We start from the raw sequence: 27,500 nt of genomic DNA, 5'->3' as shown, positions 1-27,500 counted from the left end.
AACATGTTTTCTTACCAGTCGGTCGCGCCAATTTCTAGCGCGCCGTTTTTTCCTGCTTGTTGCGGCGCACCTTTCGGTGGCCGGTAGCTGCGTGTTCCGCGGGGGCTCATCTCGCTCTGGGTCGCTTTCGTCGTCTTCGGGATCTTTGTTGCCTGTTGGTTCCTCTCCTACTTCTGCTTCGATTGTTCCTCCTTCTCCCCTTTTATACTGCAGCAGAAGATGCCGAGATTGAGAGCAGGTGTGTCGCTTAAGCACCTGACTCGGCTTGCTGCAGCGTCGCTCCGAGTGCGCCCCACCTCTCCTCTCCGCTGCATGCTCCGCCTCCTGGCCGCCATCTCGGGTAGGATTGCCGTCTGTCCTATCCTGCAGTCGGCTCGTCGGCTCCGTCTCTCCACAGTCTGATAATGGCTTTTTTGCCCATATCCGATATTCGGATATTGGCCAACTCTTAATTACAGATTCCGATATTAACCGATACCAATATATACAGTCGTGGTATTAACACATTATTATGCCTAATTTTGTTGTGATGCCCCACTGGATGCATTAAACAATGTAACAAGGTTTTCCAAAAATAAATCAACTCAAGTTATGGAAAAAAAATGCCAACATGACACTGCCATAAATATTATTGAAGTCACAAAGTGCAGTTTTTTTTTTTAACATTCCTCAAAACAGCATCTTGGAATTTGGGACACGTTCTCCCTGAGAGAGCATGAGGAGGTTGAGGTGGAGGGAGAGGGGGTCGGGAGTAGCGGGGGGTGTATATTGTAATGTCCCGAAAGAGTTAATGCTGCAAGGGGTTCTGGGTATTTGTTCTGTTGTGTTTATGTTGTGTTATGGTGCGGATGTTCTCCCGAAATGTGTTTGTCATTCTTGTTTGGTGTGGGTTCACAGTGTGGCGCATATTTGTAACAGCGTTAAAGTTGTTTATACGGCCACTCTCAGTGTGACCTGTATGACTGTTGACAAAGTATGCTTGCATTCACTTGTGTGTGTGAAAAGACGTAGATGATATGTAATTGGGTCAGCACGCAAAGGCAGTGCCTTTAAGGTTTATAGGTGCTCTGTACTTCTCCCTACGTTTGTGTACCGCTCCGTACGGCGGCGTTTAAAACATTTATAAATTTTACTTTTTGAAACCGATACCGATAATTTGTGATATTACATTTTAAAGCATTTACCGGCCGATGTTATCGGCAGTCGATATTATTGGACATTTCTATTAATTACCCCAAACAATCTCATCATGAGATTAATCGCAGAAACTCTTTGGTAGTGTTGTCCCGATACCAATTGCAATAAGAAACATATGTTTAATGTAACATAAGATTCTTTGTTAAAATACAGACGGAAATGCAATATTTTGTGGCCCCTTTTATTTAGAAAAGTATCGAAATAATTTTGGTATCGGGACAACACCAGCGCTAATACAATAATAAGTTGCACACTTTTAATGCGATGGTGTGATTTATATATGTACAGTTTATAGCTCAGGCACAACCACGCACGTTCATACTGGCTCTTAAAGAGGGATACAATGATAAACAACAACAAAAAACACTGTGCAAACATTCACATTCAGTCCGTGGAAATGTACACACAAATAATACATGTTGCAATCTATAAAGTACACACTCGAAGGCACGCACACACACACACACACACACACACACACACACACGGACAAAAACGCACACACAGAGCATAGTTCGGATCGGTAATCCTGTTAAACATACTCAGTCATGCTAACTCTAATCCGCAGTAGATGTAGCCAGCAAACCCGCCCCCCACACACACACACACAAACACACACACACACCCTACCCCAGCCTCCCGGCCTGCCACACATAAATTAAACATTAAACTTGCATAAGGTGCGCAGTGCACATGCAGACAGGCTTGCAGACAGGAGTTGCATTAATTTGACATGTATTATGCATCCATGCATGCATCTAATGTATAAGTGCTAACGCTAACGGACAACATATGTTGGAATAAATATGTAATCATATAGGACACATTATATTTACATGCATTTCTCTACTGAATAGGAACGCATACAGCATAAACAAGAACACACACACACATGCATCACACACACACACACAGACACACACACACACACACACACACACACACAGACACAAACACACAAACACACGTAAAATAAAGATGCACCTAATATCTCATTCGGAGCCACTGTGAGAATCAATCTTCTCTATTTGGATGAGATTAACTTTTTAATATCTGCGGTCTTACCCATAATTCCCCTGTGATTATTTCATCGTGCAATTTCAGCAGAATAAACAACAAGAAAAAATACAAATGTAGAGAAAGGCAGCATTGTACAACATGTACATTTAAATACTGTTGTCATGGTTACCTTTATAAACACATCTTAAAGGGGAACATTATCACAATTTCAAAAGGGTTAAAAACAATAAAAATCACTTCCCAGTGACTTGTTGTATTTTTTTAAGTTTTTTTCAAAATTTTACCGGTCCCCGAATATCCCTAAAAAAAGCTTTAAAGTGCTTGATTTTCGCTATGTGCGATGCGACTATCCATTTTCCTGTGACATCATACAGTGCTGCCAATGTAAACAAACAATGGCGAATACCACAGCAAGATATAGCGACATTAGCTCAGATTCAGACTCGGATTTCATCGACTTAAGCAATTTAACAGATTACGCATGTATTGAAACGGATGGTTGTAGTATGAAAGTATTGAAGAAGAAACTGAAGCTATTGAGCAAATAGCTATTGACGCTATTCATAGCCATAGCATGGCTGAATAGCTGCGTTACCATCGCCGGTAAAATGTGCGGCCCAAACGATCAGGACTTTCGCATCTTGTGACACTGGAGGAACTTAAATTCTTCGATTGGTAAGTGTTTTTTTCGCATTAAATGTGGGTGGAAGGAAACGTAATATAGTTGCAAATCCATCTGTAGTTTATCCAAACATCTCCGTGCCATGTCTGCTTTAGCACCGCCGGTAAATAGCATGTTAGCATCGATTAGCATAGCATGTTAGCATCGATTAACTGGCAGTCAACATCAACAAAACTCACCTTTTTGAATTTGTTGACTTTATAGTTGTAAATGCATCTGTAGATTATCCATACATCTCTGTGCCATGTCTGCCTTAGCACCGCCGGTAAATAGCATGTTAGCGTCGATTAGCGTAGCATGTTAGCATCGATTAGCTGTCAGTCAAGCCGCGACCAAATATGTCTGATTAGCACATAAGTCAATATCAACAAAACTCACCTTTGTGATTTCGTTGAATTTATCGTTGCAAATGCATCTGCAGGTTATCCATACATCTCTGTGTCATGTCTGTCATCGCCGGTAAAATGTGGAGACACTTTAGCACATTTTAATGGGGGTCTGGCGGCAGACACTTTCGCATGGTGTTGTTACACCCTCCGACAACACACCAACAAGGCATGGTGTCTCCAAAGTTCCAAAAAATAGTCGAAAAAAACGGAAAATAACAGACCTGAGACCCGGTGTTTGTAATGTGTTGAAAATGAAAATGGCGGCTGTATTACCTCTGAGACGTCACGTTCTGACGTCATCGCAAAAAGAGTGATAAACAGAAAGACGTTTAATTCGCCAAAGTTCACCCATTTAGAGTTCGGAAATCGGTTAAAAAAATATATTGTCTTTTTTCTGCACCATCAAGGTATATATTGACGCTTACATAGGTCTGGTGATAATGTTCCCCTTTAAACGCTCTTTTTGGGTGAGCACAGCATCTTATTTTCCGCTATTTTTTAACTCACCTAACTAGCTTTTTAAAAGACATGTTGACAGTGTCGTGCTGTTTGAAATCTATCAGTGTCTTTACTATTGCTCTTTAGCCGCCACTTCTTATTCTGTCCTTTGTTGTGGTAAATTGCACAAATGGCAGCCATTGATGGCGGGTGGCAAGTGTCAAGCACTGTGCACTCATCATTTTGACTATTTTGAGCGCAACATCCGTGTACTGACAGTGCTCTCCATTTTGTTACTTCTCAGTATTTACACTTATGCAACTCACAAGACTAAGAATTGTCGGTAGGGAAGTGAGCCAGTTGAGAGCAGGAAAAAAGAAGAATCATCTTTATTATTTAAGTATGTTTAAACCAGCGTTTTTCAACCACTTGTGTGCCATGAGATACAGTCTGGTGTGCCTTGGGAGATTATGTAATTTCACCTAATTGGGTAGAACAAATTTTTTGCAAACCAGTAATTATAATCCGCAAATAATGCATCATTGTTGAGTGTCTGTGCTTTCTAGAACTCGGCAAAGTTGCCATATTATACTCTTCCATATCAGTAGGTGGCAGCAGGTAGCTAAATGCTTTGTAGAGGTCGGAAACATGGTTTGTCGTGATCACAATAGGCAGACGGCAGCGGGAGGCTAAGTGCAGGTAAAAAGGTGTAAAATGCTTAAAGGGGAACATTATCAATGTATACCTTATCAATATATACCTTGATGGTGCAGAAAAAAGACCATATATTTTTTTAACTGATTTCCGAACTCTAAATGGGTGAATTTTGGCGAATTAAACGCCTTTCTGTTTATCGCTCTTTTGCGATGACGTCAGAACGTGATGTCTCCGAGGTAATACAGCCGCCATTTTCATTTTCAACACATTACAAACACCGGGTCTCAGCTCTGTTATTTTCCGTTTTTTCAACTATTTTTTGGAACTTTGGAGACATCATGCCTCGTCGGTGTGTTGTCGGAGGGTGTAACAACACTAACAGGGAGGCATTCAAGCTGCACCACTGGCCCAAAGATGCAAAAGTGTCTGCCGCCAGACCCCCATTGAATGTGCCAGAGTGTCTCCACATTTTATCGGCGATGACAGACATGACACAGAGATGTATGGATAACCTGCAGATGCATTTGCAACGATAAATTCAACGAAATCACAAGGGTGAGTTTTGTTGATGTTGACTTATGTACTAATCAGACATATTTGGTTGCGGCGTGACTGCCAGCTAATCGATGCTAACATGCTATGCTAATCGACGCTAACATGCTATTTACCGGCGGTGCTAAAGCAGACATGGCACAGAGATGTATGGATAACCTGCAGATGCATTTGCAACTATAAAGTCAACAAATTCACTAAGGTGAGTTTTGTTGATGTTGACTGCCAGCTAATCGATGTTAACATGCTATGCTAATCGATGCTAACATGCTATTTACCGGCGGTGCTAAAGCAGACATGGCACAGAGATGTATGGATAACCTGCAGATGCATTTAAATGATAAATGATAAATGGGTTGTACTTGTATAGCGCTTTTCTACCTTCAAGGTACTCAAAGCGCTTTTGACACTACTTCCACATTTACCCATTCACACACACATTCACACACTGATGGAGGGAGCTGCCATGCAAGGCGCCAACCAGCACCCATCAGGAGCAAGGGTGAAGTGTCTTGCTCAGGACACAACGGACGTGACGAGGTTGGTACTAGGTGGGATTTGAACCAGGGACCCTCGGGTTGCAACTATAAAGTCAACAAATTCATCAAGGTGAGTTTTGTTGATGTTGGCTGCCAGCTAATCGATGCTAACATGCTATGCTAATCGATGCTAACATGCTATTTACCGGCGGTGCTAAAGCAGACATGGCACAGAGATGTATGGATAACCTGCAGATGCAATTGCAACTATATTACGTTTCCTTCCACCCACATTTAATGCGAAAAAAACACTTACCAATCGAAGATTTAAGTTTTGTCAAGAGATGCGAAAGTCCTGATCGTTTGGTCCGCACATTTTACCGGCGATGCTAACGCAGCTATTCGGCCATGCTATGGCTATGAATAGCGTCAATAGCTATTCGCTCAATATTTTCAGTTTTTTTCTTCAATACTTTCATACTCCAACCATCCGTTTCAATACATGCGTAATCTGTTGAATCGCTTAAACCGCTGAAATCCGAGTCTGAATCCGAGCTATTGTCGCTATATCTTGCTGTGGTATTCGCCATTGTTTGTTTACATTGGCAGCACTGTATGACGTCACAGGGAAATGGATAGTCGCATAGCAAATAGCGAAAATCAAGCACTTTAAAGCTTTTTTTAGGGATATTCGGGGACCGGTAAAATTTTGAAAAAAACTTCAAAAAATACAACAAGCCACTGGGAACTGATTTTTATTGTTATTAACCCTTTTGAAATTGTGATAATGTTCCCCTTTAAACCAAAAGTAAACAAAAGGCGGGTGGTGCTAAGAAAAGGCATTGAAACTCAGGCATGGGTGTGCAAAAGGAAACTGAAACTGAACTGGCTGCAAAGTAAACAAAACGCAAAATGCTGGACGACAGCAAAGAATAACAGCTTGTGGAGCAGCAGACGGCGTCCACAAAGTACATCCGTACATCACATGACAATCAACAATGTCCCCACAAAGCAGGATAGTGTCCGCACAATTTAGAGAGTCACGATTGCGAAAACAAAAGGAGGTGCGGAAACTGCAAAAGGAAAATACCAACATAACAGGAAAAAAACACCAAAATAGGAGCGCAAGACAAGAACTAAAACATTACACACAGGAAAACACCAAAATAAGTCACAGTATGATGTGACAGTTCAGTGAGGTTAAATTCATATCCAACAATTGTGAGAATTAATTTTTATTCTCAATATCGGCTATTGAGTTTAGCTTTTTTTAATGATATCTGCTTGTGGTGTGCCTCAGGATTTTTTTAAATGAAAAAAATGTGCTTTGACTCATAAAAGGTTGACAAACACTGGTTTAAACCACAAGGATATTGACTTGGTAGACTGCGCTCAATAATAAATGTTAACGGTAAGCTAAAAATATAAACATGAAGTACTTAAATGACTAACATGTAATGAAATGCAGGGGTGAACAGAGCAAAATAGATGATGAAGCGCACATGAGTTAGTGCATACACAGTGACAGATTAGTTACAGGCTTATTTCACAGCAAAACAGGTGTGACACTCTGTGACTGTTTAGCGTTCATCAGAGTGATAGCCAGGGGGAATAAATTGTTTTTATGACGGGTTGTTTTGGCAAACAATGATTTGTAGCGCCTGCCGGAGGGGAGGAGATTGAACACCTCACACCAGGGTCTTGAGGGTCTGCAGTGATGCTGCTTGCCAGTTGCTTGGCAAAAATGAAAGCCTTTGCAGCACCTGGCAGACCTGAGGCTGAATCCACCGCACAATGGCCTCCTCAACTCTTGTCTGATGAGCCACCATCCATGATCAATCTTCCTGAGCCTGGCTGGATTAGCTGTAGCTCAGTCAAACCAGGACTGGAGTAGGGGTTGCTAAACAGAGCTGATCCCATCAACAGATGGCCTCCTCTATTGTGACATGTCAAACTGGTCGACCCGGGCACCCACGCGCTGGTCAAGTGTGGACAAATGGGGGTCGCGCGCTAATGTGTCAGGTGAGGCTTAGCGAGGATCGCAGCGAGGAATGATGAAGCCGAGATGAACTTCTGGGTCTAATTGGGAAGGCAGAGACCACACGCAGGTTCCAAAAAAACATTACAAAATAATGACGTCACTAAGAAACTACATGTCACCTTCTGGTGCTGGGTGTTGGGAAAAAAAAGCTTTACATCGTATACCCTTATTGAAAGTAGGGTTGTGCGGTATACCGGTATTAGTATAGTACCGCGATACCAATGAATCATATTCGGTTCTATACCGCCTCTGAAATGTACTGGTCCAGCGGTGCCCTAGTCGTCGTCAGGTCGAGTCATTGCTGGTTTAGGAGCAGAGGAGCATGTTCGGCAGCGCATAATCAGAGAGTACTTACAAGCAGACACAGTGTGTAGACAGGAAAGGGAGAACGGACGCATTTTGGCTTAAAAACAAACAATAAAGGTGAAGTTATAACACCAAAACGCCCTCAGGAAGATGCGCTTTAAGATATGGCTAGCTAGCCAGCGGCTAAAGTCCAGCCACAGTCGGCAGAGTTTTAGCTACTTCTATATCACTAATCCTCGCCTCCATGGCGATAAATAAACTAAGTTTCTCACAAGTATCATCCCTGCAGGACGAGGAATAGCTAAACATGTTTCACTACACACCGTAGCTCACCAGCGCCAACATGTAAACAAACGCCATTGGTGGAGCTACACTTAACATTCACTGTAATGATACCAAGTACAGGAGCCTATCTAGGTGATACTACTATGATTACTTCGATATTTTTTGGCATCACAACATCTTCTTTCGTTTTTTTTTTAAATTCATATTATGTTTATAAATTCAGGAATTATGTCCCTGGACACATGAGGACTTTGAATATGACCAATGTATGATCCTCTATCTACTTGGTATCGGACTGATACCCAAATCTGTGGTATCATCCAAAACAAATCCAAACAACAGAAGAATAAATGTTCATCACATTTTAACAGAAGTGTAGACAGAACATGTTAAAAGAGAAATTAAGCAGGTACTAACAGTAAATGAACAACTAGACTTATAATTCTATTTCTACCACTTGTCCTTAATAATGTTGACAAACATAATACAAAAATAAATGACACAATATGTCAGGAGCTAAATTAGGAGCCTTTGTTTGTTTACTTACTACTAAAGACATGTTGTCTAGTATGTTCACTATTTTATTTAAAGACAAACTTGCAATAATAAACATATGTTTAATGTACCCTAAGATTTATTGTTAAAATAAAGCCAATAATGCATTTTTTTTGTGGTCCACTTTATTTATAAAACTAACAAAGTACCTTCTCAGTGGCTTATTGGTTAGAGTGTCCGCCCTGAGATTGGTAGGTTGTGAGTTCAAACCCCGGCCGAGTCATACCAAAGACTATAACAATGGGACCGATTACCTCCCTGCTTAGCACTCAGCATTAAGGGTTGGAATTGGGGGTGATCAAGGGTGATGGGTCAAATGCAGAGAATAATTTCGCCACATCTAGTGTGTGTGTGACAAGCATTGGTACTTTAACTTAAACCGAAAGAACTTGAGAATGAGTACAAAATGGTAACCAAAATAATGCTACCGCAAGATAGAAAAAAAAAAGTAAATACCAGAAATGAATAATATTTGTCATAAAAAAAAGGTCATTATACCTGAAATAATTGTATGTGTATCTAAAATCTCTAATACAAGCAGTCTTACTGTCTGTTTACTTGTGTAAAGCTAGACAGACAGTCAACGTAATAAAGTATTTAAATATCCTCCAATAAGCACAGAAGTTTGATCTTGTTCTGTATTTTAGTGGTCATTTACAAAAAGTAAACATGGTGGGCTATAGGCTACTATGAACTAGACCAGAGCTAAGCATAAAATCTCCAATAAATAAGTATTCTTCAGTATAAAACATTGCAGTCTAAAACAGCACATTTGTCAATATACAGTGTTACGTGATTATAGTTGCATATTACTTACACCCACCAAGTGTCCGGGGCAGCAGTATAGCAGAAAATATCCAGTTACTAACTTGTCCGCATCATTACACTTCCTGCATCATGATCTTAACTTCATCAGTTATTTATGGTCACTCGGTGCCACCATAAAACACATTACCACACTACTTCAAAAACATAAAAATGTCATAAGGTTGGTGTATTTATTTATTTTTTTTTCTGAGTAATTTCAGTTGATCAAACATTGTGTAACATTTCACAGTGCGCAACAATACAATTATGTATGACTTACGCTGATATCGTATCAGATTAATGTCGGTATCGGCCATTACTCAGGGATCTAATACCTGGATCTTATTGGAAGCGAATAAGGGCACTCCAAAAAGTTACTGTGCTTGGTAACTAGTGTTGTCCCGATACCAATATTTTAGTACCAGTACCAAAATGTGTTTCGATACTTTTCAGTACTTTTCAAAGTAAAGGGTACCACAAAAAATGACATTACTGGCTTTATTTTAACAAAAAAAATCTTACCGCACATTAAACATATGTTTTTTATTGCAATCGAAGAACAATTTTGTCCTTAAATAAAATAGGGAAAATACTAGACAACTTGTCTTTTAGTAGTAAATAAACTAACAAAGGCTCCTAATTTGTCTGCTGACATATGCAGTAACATATTGTGTCATTTATATTCTATTTTTCAACATTTTGAGGGACATACAGTAAAAATTGATTATTAATCCACTTGTTCATTTACTGTTAATTGCTGGTTACTTTCTCTCTTAACATGTTCTAGCTATATTTATGTTAAAATGTAATAATCCCTTATTCTTCTGTTGTTTGAAACTTTACATTAGTTTTGGATGATAACACAAATTTAGGTATCGACCCAATACCGAGTAGTCACAGGATCATACATTGGTCATATTCAAAGTCCTTATGTGTCCAGGGACATATTTCCTGAGTTTATAAACATAATATGAATTTTAAAAAAAGGAAAAAAAAATTACAGTAATCCTAGTAATATCGACTAGATACGCTTTTGTACTTGGTATCATTGCAGTGGATGTCAGGTGTAGATCCACCCATGGTATTTGTTTACATTCAGGGTGCTAGCTTGCTGTTAGCGGTTCGCTATCGTATCCTTCTACGGTGTGTAGTGAAGCTATTCCTCGTCCTGCAGGGATGATACTTGTAAGAAACGCACTTTATTTGTTGCCATGGAGGCGAGGATTAGTGACTACTTCGAAGAAGCTAAAACACTGCCGAATGCGAACAGACGTTTGCCGCTAGCTAGCTAGCCACGTTTTAAAGCACCTCTTCCTGAGGGCGTTTCAGTGTTATAGTAGATAGATAGATAGTACTTTATTGATTCCTTCAGGAGAGTTCCTTCAGGAAAATTAAAAAAAGTTTCACTTTGTTGTCGGTTTTTAAGCCAAAATGCGTCCGTTCTCCCTTTTCTGTCCACACACTGTGTCTGTTTGTAAGTACGCCGTGATTGTGCGCTGCCGAACATGCTCCTCTGATCGCAATGACGTGACGACGCGCCGTCATGCCCGAGGACCGTTACTTTTCAAACAGTATAGTACCGTTTTTGATTCATTAGTACTGCGATACTATACCGTACAATCATACTGGTAACTAACTATATTTATAAATGGATAATACTGTTATGGATTTAAACGTTAGAATTAATCACATTCCTTTGTTTCTTCTTCACTTATCTGACCTGCGACCTTTCCCTGAAAACATTTTCCCTTTTCTCACAACACACTTGTGACCTTCTGATCTTTTCAGATTGGATAAACACAGCTCGTCTTTGACCCCTCCCGCACCTGCCACTATTGCTTACGCATCGCTACATGCAGCACATGACCTTGAACGCACCGTGACCTTGACGGAGTAGGTCGGCCAGCCTGACATACATGTTTCCGTTTGCCCGCGGGAACATTGGCGGGTGGTCTTTGAGTGAAGGTGTTTTTCAGCACTTGACATTTTGAAGGAATCTTGTGCCGCTTTGACAAGAATCCTCTTAAAGCAAGGACATGTTCTCTTTAGAACTGCTCAAATGTCAAATAGAATTTCAACCGCACCACGCAGACTTTTCATCATCTACCGAACGCGATTGGGATTATCGATATTTGATTCCCTTTTGCTGTTGTTTGTCTATCCTTACAAAGACAAAGATGAAAATAATTAAATTGTGCTTGTAAATGAATGTTTGTTGTAATGCGGGAAATAAGTATTTGATCCTCTACCAAGCGGCAAACATTCTGACACACACACACATCGGTCATGTGCCATAAAGCACATAATTGAGTCCTGTCCCTTTCAGAAAATAGTCCCAATAAAAGACACCTGTGACAGAAAAGCTAGCTTCCATTCAAACCTCTCCGCCGCCAAGGCCAAAGAACTCGTCAAAGGACCTTGATAGACCTGCAAAAGACTGAACTGGAATACAAGACCATCCTTAGGGATGAAATGTTATATTACTTTGATTATTACCACAATTCTGTTGGTTATTGTTATTATCACGGTGTTGTTACATTTGCTCAAAAAGTACTTAGAATAGAATAGAATGCCTTTTATTGCTACTATACACAGGTGCAGTGAGATTAAAAGCAACTCCAGTATCAGTGCGACAGTCTACAAATATGCAAAACATAGGAAGGAAAGAAAAGAAAAATGGTGCAAAAGGAGGTAAAGTGCACAGTCCAGCCCTGAGAAGGAATGTTCTGAATGTGTTGTTCAAATACTATACTCTAGACATATATACAGAAGCATTCAGACTGTCGTTGGAAAGTAAAAATTGCACACAGAGAGGTGCTAAACTATAAAATCAGTGCCTATGAGAGTTCACCGCGGTTATGGCTTTAGGGAAAAAACTGTTCTTGAGTGTGTTTGTCTTAGACCTGATGACCCTGTAGCGCCTTCCTGAGGGCAGCAGGTCAAACAGGTCAAAGCCAGGGTGGGATCTACCCTTGATAATGTTGGTAGCTCTGCTGAGGCTTAAACACATTTTTACCAAGTTTTATTTGAAAAATGAAAAGTCTATCTATGAAGTGGCGACTTGTCCAGGCTCCAGCCACCCCCGCCACCCTGAGAGGGACAAGCGGTCGTAAATTGATTGATGGATGAGAATACAATAAATAAGTAGCCTCACCATTTACTTTCTTGGCAGAAGAAATGTGTTACAGAATAATATTGTTCTGGCTAATCGAGAGACATATTATTTTTATTGGAGTGAATGTGAGTGTGAATGTTGTCTGTCTATCTGTGTTGGCCCTGCGATGAGGTAGCAACTTGTCCAGGGTGTACACCGCCTTCCGCCCGATTGTAGCTGAGATGGGCACCAGCGACCCCCGCGACCCCATAGGGGAATAAGCGGTAGAAAATGGATGAATGGATGGATGTTTCGAAATTTTTAGCTTCTTCTGTTTGATTTTGTAGAAGTTTTTGTGTTATTTTGAGGATATAGGGAAAAAAATGTGTATGTCACATCCGATTTGTGAATCCACACAAATTAACTTCCTGTTCTCTTATTACTTTGAGTATCGATCGATATCTCTGTCAAAGAGAGCGCAGTCTGTAAGTTTAATGTACACAATTGAATATCTTCGGGGCTCAGACTGTAATGTGATTTTTACAAATTTAGCTCGGAGAGTGCTGTAAATTTATTGGAGAAAAACATTAATGTCCCTTGTTCACATGTTAGCATTTAAGCTACTTAGCACTAGTAAATGAACAGTGTCACAGGTCTGTGAGTTTAATCATCACGGTTTTACGAATATTTTAAAACAAAACGCACTGTGGGATGTTTTACCGTGGTTTATCACTATACTGTTTATTCTTACATCCCTAACCATCAGCATGGCAAACAGGAAGTACAAACAAAAAAAGTAAAATTGTAATAGTACAGTGGAGGAGACGGCAGTGAGACAGGTATGTCGCTTAGCCCTAATTGTGTTTATTAATACAAGAGTATGACATGTGCAAATAGCCAGAACCTCGGGGAACACGCTTTTTTTGCTGTACCAGAATATGATGAGCGTACGCCATGCTTTGGCTTTACTGTAACCATGGTGGGAGTTGAGGAAAGACTGGCGTGTCCATCCATCCATCACCTTCCGCTTATCCGAGGTCGGGCAGCGGGGGCAACAGCCTAAGCAGGGAAACCCAGACTTCCCTCTCCCCAGCCACTTCGTCTAGCTCTTCCCGGGGGATCCCGAGGCGTTCCCAGGCCAGCCGGGAGACATAGTCTTCCCAACGTGTCCTGGGTCTTCCCCGTGGCCTCCTACCGGTTGGACGTGCCCTAAACACCTTCCTAGGGAGGCGTTCGGGTGGCATCCTGACCAGATGCCCGAACCACCTCATCTGGCTCCTCTCGATGTGGAGGAGCAGCGGCTTTACTTTGAGTCCCTCCCGGATGGCAGAGCTTCTCATCCTATCCCTCTAAGGGAGAGCCCCGCCACACGGCGGAGGAAACTCATTTCGGCCGCTTGTACCCGTGATCTTATCCTTTCGGTCATGACCCAAAGCTCATGACCATAGGTGAGGATGGGAACGTACATCGACCGGTAAATTGAGAGCTTTGCCTTCCGGCTCAGCTCCTTCTTCACCACAACGGATCGGTACAACGTCCGCATTACTGAAGACGCCGCACCGATCCGCTTGTCGATCTCACGATCCACTCTTCCCTCACTCGTGAACAAGACTCCTAGGTACTTGAACTCCTCCACTTGGGGCAGGGTCTCCTCCCCAACCCGGAGATGGCATCCCACCCTTTTCCGGGCGAGAACCATGGACTCTGACTTGGAGGTGCTGATTCTCATTCCGGTCGCTTCACACTCGGCTGCGGACCGATCCAGCGAGAGCTGAAGATCTCGGTCCGATGAAGCCATCAGGACCACATCATCTGCAAAAAGCAGAGACCTAATCCTGCGGTTACCAAACCGGAACCCCTCAACGCCTTGACTGCGCCTAGAAATTCTGTCCATAAAAGTTATGAACAGAATCGGTGACAAAGGACAGCCTTGGCGGAGTACAACCCTCACTGGAAATGTGTTCGACTTACTGCCGGCAATGCGGACCAAGCTCTGGGACTGATCGTACAGGGAGCGGACCGCCACAATAAGACAGTCCGATACCCCATACTCTCTGAGCACTCCCTACAGGACTTCCCGAGGGACACGGTCGAATGACTTCTCCAAGTCCACAAAGCACATGTAAACTGGTTGGGCAAACTCCCATGCACCCTCAAGAACCCTGCCGAGAGTATAGAGCTGGTCCACAGTTCCACGACCAGGACGAAAACCACACTGCTCCTCCTGAATCCGAGGTTCGACTATCCGGCGTAGCCTCCTCTCCAGTACACCTGAATAAACCTTACCAGGAAGGCTGAGGAGTGTGATCCCACGATAGTTGGAACACACCCTCCGGTCCCCCTTCTTAAAGAGAGGAACCACCACCCCGGTCTGCCAATCCAGAGGTACCGCCCCCGATGTCCACGCGATGCTGTAAAGTCTTGTCAACCAAGACAGCCCCACAGCATCCAGAGCCTTAAGGAACTCCGGGCGGGTCTCGTCCACCCCCGGGGCCTTGCCACCGAGGAGCTTTTTAACTACCTCAGCGACCTCAGCCCCAGAAATAGGAGAGTCCACCACAGATTCCCCAGGCACTGCTTCCTCATAGGAAGACGTGTTGGTGGAATTGAGGAGGTCTTCGAAGTATTCCTTCCACCTATCCACAACATCCGCAGTTGAGGTCAGCAGAACACCATCTGCACCATACACGGTGTTGATAGTGCACTGCTTCCCCTTCCTGAGGCGGCGGACGGTGGTCCAGAATCGCTTCGAAGCCGTCCGGAAGTCGTTTTCCATGGCTTCCCCGAACTCCTCCCATGTCCGAGTTTTTGCCTCCGCGACCGCTGAAGCTGCACACCGTTTGGCCTGTCGGTACCTGTCGGGACCCGATAGGACTCCTTCTTCAGCTTGACGGTATCCCTCACCGCTTGTGTCCACCAAGGGGTTTTAGGATTTCCGCCCCGACAGGCACCAACTACCTTGCGGCCACAGCTCCGATCTGCCGCCTCGAAAATAGAGGTGCGGAAGATGGTCCACTCGGACTCAATGTCCAGCACCTCCCCGTGACATGTTCAGAGTTCTTCCGGAGGTGGGAATTGAAACTTTGTCTGACAGGAGACCCTGCCAGACGTTCCCAGCAGACCCTCACAATGCGTTTGGGCCTGCCAGGTCTGTCCGGCATCCTCCCCCACCATCGCAGCCAACTCCCCACCAGGTGGTGATCGGTAGAACGCTCCGCCCCTCTCTTCACCCGAGTGTCCAAAACATAAGGCCGCAAATCCGATGACACAACTACAAAGTCGATCATGGAACTGCGGCCTAGGGTGTCCTGGTGCCAAGTGCACATATGGACACCCTTATGTTTGAACATGGTGTTTGTTATGGACAAACTGTGACGAGCACAAAAGTCCAATAACAAAACACCACTCGGGTTCAGATCCGGGCGGCCATTCTTCCCAATCACGCCTCTCCAGGTTTCATTGTCATTGCCAACGTGAGCATTGAAGTCTCCCAGTAGGACAAGGGAATCACCCAGGGGAGCACTTTCCAGTACTCCTTCGAGTGTTCCCAAAAAGGGTGGGTACTCTGAACTGCTGTTTGGTGCGTAAGCACAAAAAACAGTCAGGACCCGTCCCCCCACCCGAAGGCGGAGGGATGCTACCCTTTCGTCCACCGGGTTAAACTCCAACGTACAGGCTTTGAGCCGGGGAGAAACAAGGATTGCCACCCCAGCCCGTCGCCTCTCACTGCCGGCAACGCCAGAGTGGAAGAGGGTCCAATCCCTCTCGAGAGAAGTGGTTCCAGAGCCCTTGCTGTGCGTCGAAGTGAGTCCGACTATATTTCTCGACTTTGCGCACTAGCTCAGGCTCTTTCCCCCCAGTGTAGTGACGTTACACGTCCCAAGAGCTAGCTTCTGTAGCCGAGGATCGGACCGCCAAGTGCCCTGCCTTTGGCTGTCGCCCAGCTCACATTGCACCCGACCTCTATGGCCCCTGCTATGGGTGGTGAGCCCATTGGAGGGGTGACCCAAGTTGCCTCTTCGGGCTGTGCCCGGCCGGGCCCCATGGGAACAGGCCCGGCCACCAGGCGCTCGCCATCGTGCCCCACCTCCGGGCCTGGCTCCAGAGGGGGGCCCCGGTGACCCGCGTCTGGGCGAGGGAAATCTGGGTCCATGCCTTTTCTTCTTCATAAAGGTCTTCGAGCTGCTCTTTGTCTGACTGGCGTGTTGTTTCCTTTATTTTTGATAAGCTTACAATGTTATGCAGAGGTATTTTCATAACAAATTTATCGACAAAATATACTATTTTTAGTCATGGTGGAGAGTGGGGGGGGGGGGGGCAAAGCATTTTTTTCTTCCTGGGGGGGGCATAACAGAAAATATTTGAGAAGCACTGGCTTACTGTACAATACAGGTAACTACGTTCTGGAACTGGAACGCAGGACGGGCTGTCCTAAGTAGTGTGTGGTGTCCTCATCAGGGTCAGGTGGGTTGATTGGTGAGTGAGAGGCTGGAGAGGAATGCCCGTTAGCGTGTCCAGAGGCACCCTCAGATTAGCCCACTGAAGACATGCGCTCGAGCCGTAGCAAAAATAATACCAAACCTAAAGAAACAATAAATAAAGGATCAAACAATTTACAACAAAACCATACTAAGATCCGAATCGTAGATTTTGCAACCCCTTATAGCCTTCGGTCCAATGAGACTCAAATTTTGCTTTTTTGACAAGGAGTCAACCTGACATTTTGTTTGCGGAGAAATTTTGAAATACCGTATTTCCTTGAATTGCCGCCGGGCATGTAATATGCGCCTGCCTTGAACTACTGCCGGGTCAAACTTGCTTCCCAAAATTATTAGCGCATGCTTACTATTACCGCTGCGTCAAATTCGTGACGTTACAAGTGACACTTCCCCTATCGTCATTTTCAAAATGGCGGAGATAGCAAGGTTGGTATCCTTAACCACTCAAATGGCCATTTTGACCCATTTCACAATGACAAATGGGAGCTGCTAACCCTTTTTGACATGTAAAATGAACTTACACAGCATTAAGAGTTTTTTTTGCTTGACCTTTTGTGTAAGCCAGGTGTCTTGTTCATCAGCCACACCGTTTACACTAAAGGTTGTGATGTAAACAAGTTTAACACTCTTACTAATATGTGCCACACTGTGAACCCACACCAAACAAGAATGACGAACACATTTCTGGAGAACATCGGCTCTGTAACACATTATAAACGCGTGCATCGGTTGAGGTGTGTGGGGTTTGGTGCAAGCGGGGTGTATGATATAAGCAGTAGGAGTCATGGATGCATTTCTTTCTGGGTAATTCCTAATGTTGCGTTCATAATGTGTTACAGAGCCGGTGTTCTCCAGAAATGTGTTTGTCATTCTTGTTTGGTGTGGGTTCACAGTGTGGCGCATATTAGTAAGAGTGTTAAACTTGTTATATCACAACCTTCAGTGTAACTTGTATCACCCAGTATGCCTTCCAATCTCGTCCGTGTGACGATAGAAGCAGCGGAATGCATGTGTCAATTGTAGGTTATTCCAAGCTTTCAGTGCTGATAACAATAACCATAATAACGTTTTCTTTTTATTAAATGTGCTCTTCGTGATGGTATCCTCGCATCACACTCAATTTCTTACTACATGCCATTGGTAAGCGCAGGGGTGAGAAGAGGTTTTAGAGTTATTAGCGCCTGCTTACTATTACCGCATGCCTTGAATAGGCACAGTGAGAAGAGGTTTTAAATTAATTAGCGCCACGGCAGCTATTCAAGGAAATACGGTATATGAAACTTTGTGCTTTATCTTCTGTCCCTGATACTACCATCTTTGACTTTGTAGCTCGGATTCAGACTCGAATATCAGCGGCTTAAGCGATTCAATAGATTACGCATGTATTGAAACGGATGGTTGGAGTATGAAAGTATTGAAGAAGAAACTGAAGCTATTGAGCGAATAGCTATTGACGCTATTCATAGCCATAGCAGGGCCGAGTATTTGCGTTAGCATCGCCGGTAAAATGTGCGGACCAAACGATCAGGACTTTCGCATCTTGTGACACTGGAGCAACTTAAATCCTTCGATTGGTAAGTGTTTTTTTTGCATTAAATGTGGTTGGAAGGAAACGTAATATAGTTGCAAATGCATCTGCAGGTTATCCATACATCTCTGTGCCATGTCTGTCATCGCCGGTAAAATGTGGAGACACTCCGGCACATTTAATGGGGGTCTGGCGCAAGACACTTTGGCATCTTCGGGCCAGTGGTGCAGCTTGAATCCCTCCCTGTTAGTGTTGTTACACCCTCCGACAACACACCGACGAGGCATGATGTCTCCAAAGTTCCAAAAAATAGTCGAAAAAACGGAAAATAACAGAGCTGAGACCCGCTGTTTGCAATGTGTTGAAAATGAAAATGGCGGCTGTATTACCTCAGTGACATCGCGTTCTGACGTCATCGCCACAGAGCGATAAACAGAAAGGCGTTTAATTCGCCAAAATTCACCCATTTACAGTTCGTAAATCGGTTAAAAAAAGATATGGTCTTTTTTCTGCACCATCAAAGTATATATTGACGCTTACATAGGTTTGGTGATAATGTTCCCCTTTAAGAAGAGTCATTGTGTTATTCTTACAAAGCGTACACGAAAGGGTCAAACGCACACACACACAAGCACACACACATACACACACAGCAAGCGTGCCCTGTGTTCATTACTTGTAATATCACTTCCTGCATGCTGAGTTCATGAATGGGATGTGGACAACATCTTCACCTTGGGATTGTTGCCTGTGAGTGTGTGTGTGTGTGTGTGTGTGTGTGTGTGTGTGTGTGTGTGCTATGTGTGCAATACTGTATGTGTGCACCACTTGGCTTATTGTACACTATTACTTTCCCATGACTGTCTTTGTGTGTGTGGGTGTGTGTGCATGCGTGTCTGTATGCTCTGATATGTAGGCGCGTCCACGCAGGACTCGGACGCCATCGAGCCCGAGAAGCCCGTGGACGGCTCAGTCAAACTGGCCGGCGTGATCACCGGCATCCTCATGTTCATCATCATCCTCCTGGGCGTGGTCCTCACCTTCAAACGCAGGTTGGTCTTCAGAGTCAAAGTTGTTTGTTTGTTTGTTTGTGACATACCGGAAGTTCCCACGTCCAACACAATCTGACTGTGCATCATTGGAGCTTTTCCAAAGTGCGGCCATTTGCAGTACGCGGGTTGTTTTTATTTATTCTATATTATATATTCTACTCGGCCCTTATTTGAATTTACACAGAAAACTAAAAACAAAAAACAATAGCAAATAACCCAAAAGTACGGAGCCCCTAAAGGGACATGGGGATTTTTTTTTTTTTTAGACATGTATCTCGTGCGCACGAGAAACTTTCTCGTGGCCACGAGATGATTTCTCGTGCGCACGAGATACATGTCTAAAAAAAAAAAAAATCCCCATGTCCCTTTAGGGGCTCCGTACAAAAGCCAGAAATGTGTAAAATTAAATGTATATTGACTTTTGGTGAAATTCCAAATCGTTGGACTGAAGCCATGTTGGAGCACAATAGAGGTTCCATTTGTAACATCCCTCACTGGCCTCTTCATTAGGCACGCCATTTATTGTTTGTTCACACACAAACATGGAGCCTTTACAAAAGTGATAGTGATGACTTTTGATTGGCTTTGCCAGAGAACTAGTCATTAGACAATATGTTGATTATTTTGTCCTTTATCACTTTGACAATAGTCTCTGATGTCATGGCCAGTGAGTGTGCAGGTGTCTCGATAGGCTAGATAATCTAGATGTATTATTATTAAATACATATATAATCTAGTGTATTAATATATATTTTTTTATGTGGTTGACCAATGTTAGTATACAAAGTAAGATGTATTAATCTACTTTTATTTTATTTATGTTTTACGTGATTTAATTCTTCATGTATTTATTATTTGTTAATTGCTTTAGAATGTATTGTATAACATACAAACATTTTTTTATGTTTTGTGAAGCTTTGTTTATTCCCGCAATTAGATTTACAAATTGAAACTAATATACGACATGCAACTCACGATATTTCAAGCCATCTGTTCATATATGTTTTTTTTTTATGTACCGTATTTTTCGGAGTATAAGTCGCTCCGGAGTATAAGTCGCACCTGCCGAAAATGCATAATAAAGGAAAAAAACATATATAAGTCGCACTGGAGTATAAGTCGCATTTTTGGGGGAAATTTATTTGATAAAACCCAACACCAAGAATAGACATTTGAAAGGCAATTTAACATAAACAAAGAATAGTGAAAAACAGGCTGAATAAGTGTACGTTATATGACGCATAAATAACCAATTGAGAACGTGCCTGGTATGATTTTTATGGTAAGAATCATTCAAATAACTATAACATATAGAACATGTTATACGTTTACCAAAAAATCTGTCACTCCTAATCGATAAATCCGATGAAATCTTATACGTCTAGTCTCTTACGTGAATGAGCTAAATAATATTATTTGATATTTTACGGTAATGTGTTAATAATTTCACACATAAGTCGCTCCTGAGTATAAGTCGCACCCCCCAAACTATGAAAAAAACTGCGACTTATAGTCCGAAAAATACGGTAAATGGCTTACAGTTTATGAAAACCTTAGTACATTTGGATTGATCAAAAACTGTCAGCCATGATCATCAAAATGATTACAAATAATTTGAGTCGCGGGAGGGCGCTGGTAACTATCTCAGCTACAATCGGGCGGAGGGCGGGGTACACCCTGGACAAGTCGCCACCTCATCGCAGGGCTGTAATGAGTCTATATCACATATTAGTTTCACATTTGAAGTTGAATTGCTGACATCAAAAAACCTTTGAACAATATTCAAATAGTTTTAATTTCACATGTATGTATGTTATATTTGCATAACAGATATCTAGACCAAGGGTGTCCAAAAACATTTTTCATCAAGGGCTGCATCCTAAAAGGGCTATTTTGATATGTATAAAAATAAATTATATATATATACACATACATATATATATATCAAACATACATGTTTTTAATTTAAGGACAAAACGTTATGTCAGCTTCATGTTCAGGTTATTGGCAATACTTTATGTAGTTTTGGTCTTTTTTCTAGCATTTATACTATTTTTGTTGGATTTTATTTTGATAATATCCTGCGAGCCAACAAAAACTCGAAATGTCACCCAGGCCTCACTTTGTACACCTATGGTCTAGACGAGTGGTTCTCAAATGGGGGTACGCGTACCCCTGCGGGTACTTGAAGGTATGCCAAGGGGTACGTGAGATTTTTTTTAAATATTCTAAATATAGCAACTATTCAGAAATCCTTTATAAATATATTTATTGAATAATACTTCAACAAAATATGAATGTAAGTTCATAAACTATGAAAAGAAATGCAAAAATGCAATATTCAGTGTTGACAGCTAGATTTTTTGTGGACATGTTCCATAAATATTGATAATAAAGATTTCTTTTTTTGTAAAGAAATGTTTAGAATTTAGTTCCTGAATCTAGACGGATGTCTATTGAAATCCCCAAAGAGAGCACTTTAAGTTGATGATTACTTCTATGTGTAGAAATCTTTATTTATAATTGAATCACTTGTTTATTTTTCAATAAGTTTTTTGTTATTTTTATATCTTTTTTTCCAAATAGTTCAAGAAAGACCACTACAAATGAGCAATATTTTGCACTGTTAAACAATTTAATAAATCAGAAACGGATGACATAGTGCTGTATTTTACTTCTTTATCTCTTTTTGTCAACCAAAAAGGCTTTGCTCTGATTAGGGGGTACTTGAATTAGACAAATGTTCACAGGGGGTACATCACTGAAAAAAGATTGAGAACCACTGGTCTAGACTTTAAGAACAGCCTGTAAATCATACATTTACCACAATCCAGTGTTTACATTTATTGTTTAATTAGCATTTTCAGGATACTAACTTATAGTTTCTTTAATACAAACAATTACAATTATGGTTGATGTGTTCAAATCATGTGCAGAAAAAGTTTTACATAATGTTCAGGGTGGAAGTGAAAAAAAAATACATAATTTAATGTAAATACAAATATTTTGAGGAGAGGGATTTCAAAATAAAACACAGCTAAAACGTTCCTTTTTAAAAAAAATGAAAAAAAATCTTATATTTAATCCATTTGTAAAGCAAAATTAGAAAGCAATTTTATGTATTAATTAATTGTTTAAAATGCACACCGGCGCCATCACTTGCCTTTCTTCGCTCTCTATTTTTCTTCTTCTTCCCATCACACCTGGGTGCACACCTCACCTTCACACGTGCACACCAGTTACACACTTTTTCATTTGCCTGTTTGTCATCCAGCCATGTCTCACCTCATGTGTTGCATTGGTAGAAAGGATTGCATATTTCTGGTGCAATCACGCCAGTGGTGCAACTTCGCTACGTGTTCTAATCGTCTTTAATTGAGCTGCGGCATTTAAGGCAATGAATTCTTACGCACATCTGATGCGACACATATCATTTTTGAGTGAGGGTGACAATAACTGTGTTTGTTGTTGATTTCATTAACATATTTCTCAGATGCTTGTCGCTCTTGAAAATCACAGTCACTTTCCTCTGCTCCTTGCATATATGATTTTCTACAGCAAGGAGCCACTCAGGCCTGTTTGTACTGGCATTTTTCACACCAAAAAAAACAAAAAAAACATCACATTTATGTAATGGTGTGGGAGGCTTGACAACATCTCGGCATCAACGTCTTAAAGGAATCAAAAACAAGTTGAGAGAGCAATCAGGGAGCTAAAATTCTCGTTGATTTCATGTGTGTATATATATATATATATATATATATATATATATATATATATATATATATATATATATATACAGTCATGGTCAAAAGTTTACATAAACTTGTAAAGAACATACTGTCATGGCTGTCTTGAGTTTCCAGTAATTCATACAACTCTTATTTTTTTTGTGATAGAGTGATTGGAGCACATACTTGTTAGTCACAAAAAAAACATTCATGAAGTTTGGTTCTTTTATAAATTTATTATGGGTCTACTGAAAATGTGACCAAATCTGCTGGGTCAAAAGTATACATACAGCAATGTTAATATTTGGTTACATGTCCCTTGGCAAGTTTCACTGCAATAAGGCGCTTTTGGTAGCCATCCACAAGCTTCTGGTTGAATTTTTGACCACTCCTGACAAGATTGGTGCAGTTCAGCTAAATTGGTTGGTTTTCTGACACGGACTCGTTTCTTTAACATTGTCCAAACCTTTAAGTAAGGTCTTTGGGAAGGCCATTCTAAAACCTTAATTCTAGCCTGATTTTTGTGAAGACATCACATGGACAAAGATAAGATCTTCTGGAGGAAAGGTTATGTGGTCAGTTGAAACAAAAATGTATCTGTTTGGCCACTCCCTGCTTAGCACTCAGCATCAAGGGTTGGAATTGGGGGTTAAATCACCAAAAATGATTCCCGGGCGTGGTGGCCAGTGCTGCTCACTGCTCCCCTCACCTCCCGGGGGGAATCAAGGGTGATCGGTCAAATGTAGAGAATAATTTTGCCACATCCAGTGTGTGTGTGTGTGTGTGTGTGTGTGTGTGTGTGTGTGTGACAATCATGGGTAGTTTAACTTTAATATAACAATACCCAGCAATATGTTCAGAGGAGAAAATGTGAGGCCTTTAATCCCAGGAACACCATACCTACCGTCAAGCATGGTGGTGGTAGTATTATGCTCTGAGCCTGTTTTGCTGCCAATGGAACTGGTTGTAAAATTGTAGAAATTATTGGAAACTCAAGACAGCCATGACACTAGGTTCTTTACAAGTGTATGTAAACTATTGGCCACGACTGTATATATGATGGACATCTTGAACTTTTTTTTTCTATTTAATATTTGTTTACTTAGTTATGGTATATTTTTTTTTTTTCTATTTAATATATGTTTACTTAGTTATGGTATATTATTTATTTATTTATTCACTGTTCCGTTATAAACAAAGAACAAGGAAATGGGATAACATTTCTATGATAGGAAAAGAGGTAGGATTAAATAACTTCTCCTTCCTCCTACTCCTTTTCTGACGTGTTGTAATGAAACAACAGAAAATATGTGATGCATTACATTGTATGGTATGCATGTTCGAAATAAACTGAAACTGAACTGAACTGAACATTACCACATCATTTGTTCAGAGGGTACAAATGACGACAAATGAAGATAGAATATTCTTAACGGCAACATGCTAGTGTAAAATAAACATTATGATTTTTACACTTTCTTGAATGTGCTAGGTCTATTTTGAACAAAGAAAACAATCTGAATTTGTCTTAATTTTTAAGTTATTACGCCATGATTTTACCAGTCCGGCCCATGTGGGAATTTATTTTCCCTGAGCTAAAATAAATTTGACTCCCCGGATTTAGATACGATGATAAGGACAAAAACTGATGTCAAACGTGGGACGTTGCGTTTCCGACTGTCAAAAGAAACACTTCCTGATAAACACGGTTTGGCCAATCCCGGTCAAATGACACAGCAGCTGTGTCGATCACAGTATCACTCATTGTGTTCCGTAGTGCAGTGGTTCTCAAATGGGGGTACGCGTACCCCTGGGGGTACTTGAAGGTATGCCAAGGGGTACGTGAGATTTTTTTTTAAATATTCTAAAAATTGCAACAATTCAAAAATCCTTTATCAATCAATCAATGTTTACTTATATAGCCCTAAATCACTAGTGTCTCAAAGGGCTGCACAAACCACCACGACATCCTCGGTAGGCCCACATAAGGGCAAGGAAAACTCACACCCAGTGGGACATTGGTGACAATAATGACCCAGTGGGACGTCGGTGACAATGATGACTATGAGAACCTTAGAGAGGAGGAAAGCAATGGATGTCGAGCAGGTCTAACATGATACTGTGAAAGTTCAATCCACAATGGATACAATACAGTCGCGAGAGTCCAGTCCAAAGAGGATCCAAGACACAGCAGCGAGAGTCCCGTTCACAGCGGAGCCAGCAGGAAACCATCCCAAGGGTAGCGGACCAGCAGCGCAGAGATGTCCCCAGCCGATACACAGAGGGACATAGAAGAAAAAGAAAAGAAACGGCAGATCAACTGGTCTAAAAAGGGAGTCTATTTAAAGGCTAGAGTATACAAATGAGTTTTAAGGTGAGACTTAAATGCTTCTACTGAGGTGGCATCGCGAACTGTTACCGGGAGGGCATTCCAGAGTACTGGAGCCCGAACGGAAAATGCTCTATAGCCCGCAGACTTTTTTTGGGCTTTGGGAATCACTAATAAGCCGGAGTCCTTTGAACGCAGATTTCTTGCCGGGACATATGGTACAATACAATCGGCAAGATAAGATGGAGCTAGACCGTGTAGTATTTTATACGTAAGTAGTAAAACCTTAAAGTCACATCTTAAGTGCACAGGAAGCCAGTGCAGGTGAGCCAGTACAGGCGTAATGTGATCAAACTTTCTTGTTCTTGTCAAAAGTCTAGCAGCCGCATTTTGTACCAACTGTAATCTTTTAATGCTAGACATGGGGAGACCCGAAAATAATACGTTACAGTAGTCGAGGCGAGACGTAACAAACGCATGGATAATGATCTCAGCTTCTTTAGTGGACAGAATGGAGCAAATTTTAGCGATGTTACGGAGATGAAAGAAGGCCGTTTTAGTAACGCTTTTAATGTGTGCCTCAAAGGAGAGAGTTGGGTCGAAGATAATACCCAGATTCTTTACCGTGTCGCCTTGTTTAATTGTTTGGTTGTCAAATGTTAGAGTTGTATTATTAAATAGAGTTTGGTGTATAGCAGGACCGATAATCAGCATTTCCGTTTTTTTGGCGTTGAGTTGCAAAAAGTTAGCGGACATCCATTGTTTAATTTCATTAAGACACGCCTCCAGCTGACTACAATCCGGCGTGTTGGTCAGCTTTAGGGGCATGTAGAGTTGGGTGTCATCAGCATAACAGCGAAAGCTAATACCGTATTTGCGTATGATGTCACCTAGCGGCAGCATGTAGATGCTGAAGAGTGCAGGGCCAAGGACCGAACCCTGGGGAACTCCACACGTTACCTTAACGTAGTCCGAGGTCACATTGTTATGGGAGACACACTGCATCCTATCAGTAAGATAAGAGTTAAACCAAGACAGGGCTAAGTCTGACATACCAATTCGTGTTTTGATACGTTCTAATAAAATATTATGATCGACGGTATCGAAAGCAGCGCTTATAAATATATTTATTGACTAATACTTCAACAAAATATGAATGTAAGTTTGTAAACTGTGAAAAGAAATGCAACTATGCAATATTCAGTTTTGACAGCTAGATTTTTTGTGGACATGTTCCATAAATATTGATGTTAAAGATTTCTTTTTTTGTGAAGATATGTTTAGAATTAAGTTCATGAATCCAGATGGATCTCTATTACAATCCCCAAAGAGGGCACTTTAAGTTGATGATTACTTCTATGTGTAGAAATCTTTATTTATAATTGAATCACTTGTTTATTTTTCAACAAGTTTTCAGATTTTTTTATATCTTTTTTTTTACAAATAGTTCATGAAAGACCACTACAAATGAGCAATATTTTACACTGTTATACAATTGAATAAATCAGAAACTGATGACATAGTGCTGTATTTTACTTCTTTATCTCTTTTTGTCAACCAAAAAGGCTTTGCTCTCATTAGGGGGTACTTGAAATAAAAAACAGGGGGTACATCACTGAAAAAATGTTGAGAACCACTGCCGTAGTACATCGATGCTTTAGTATTGTCTGACCCAGTGCTGTTATCCACAGTATATAGAGTAGTGCATCAAGACTTGTACTAAAATGCAATTAAATCTCGCTGAAGTTTATTTTTTGGCAGCAATGGAGACGTGTCAACACACCTACAGTCGAAACGTGCTGTTAAATTGAACACGTGTTGATTAACCCATAATGAAGCCAGAGTTTTATATCGCCCAC

The 27,500-nt window shown here is 41.5% G+C and overlaps 1 protein-coding gene across 1 annotated transcript in view; it reads left to right on the top strand.

The window, feature by feature from the left end:
- Window positions 1-27,500, top strand: part of ptprt (protein tyrosine phosphatase receptor type T) — a 489,779-nt gene that overhangs the window by 280,900 nt on the left and 181,379 nt on the right. The window contains exon 17 of the mRNA XM_061874425.1: window positions 19,446-19,581. Within this exon, the coding sequence (XP_061730409.1) occupies window positions 19,446-19,581 (136 nt within the window). The remainder of the gene's footprint in view (window positions 1-19,445; window positions 19,582-27,500) is intronic.

This window comes from Nerophis ophidion, linkage group LG16 (genome assembly GCF_033978795.1).
Source record: "Nerophis ophidion isolate RoL-2023_Sa linkage group LG16, RoL_Noph_v1.0, whole genome shotgun sequence".
Taxonomy (NCBI): domain Eukaryota; kingdom Metazoa; phylum Chordata; class Actinopteri; order Syngnathiformes; family Syngnathidae; genus Nerophis; species Nerophis ophidion.
This window is presented reverse-complemented; position numbering and strand designations above follow the sequence as displayed.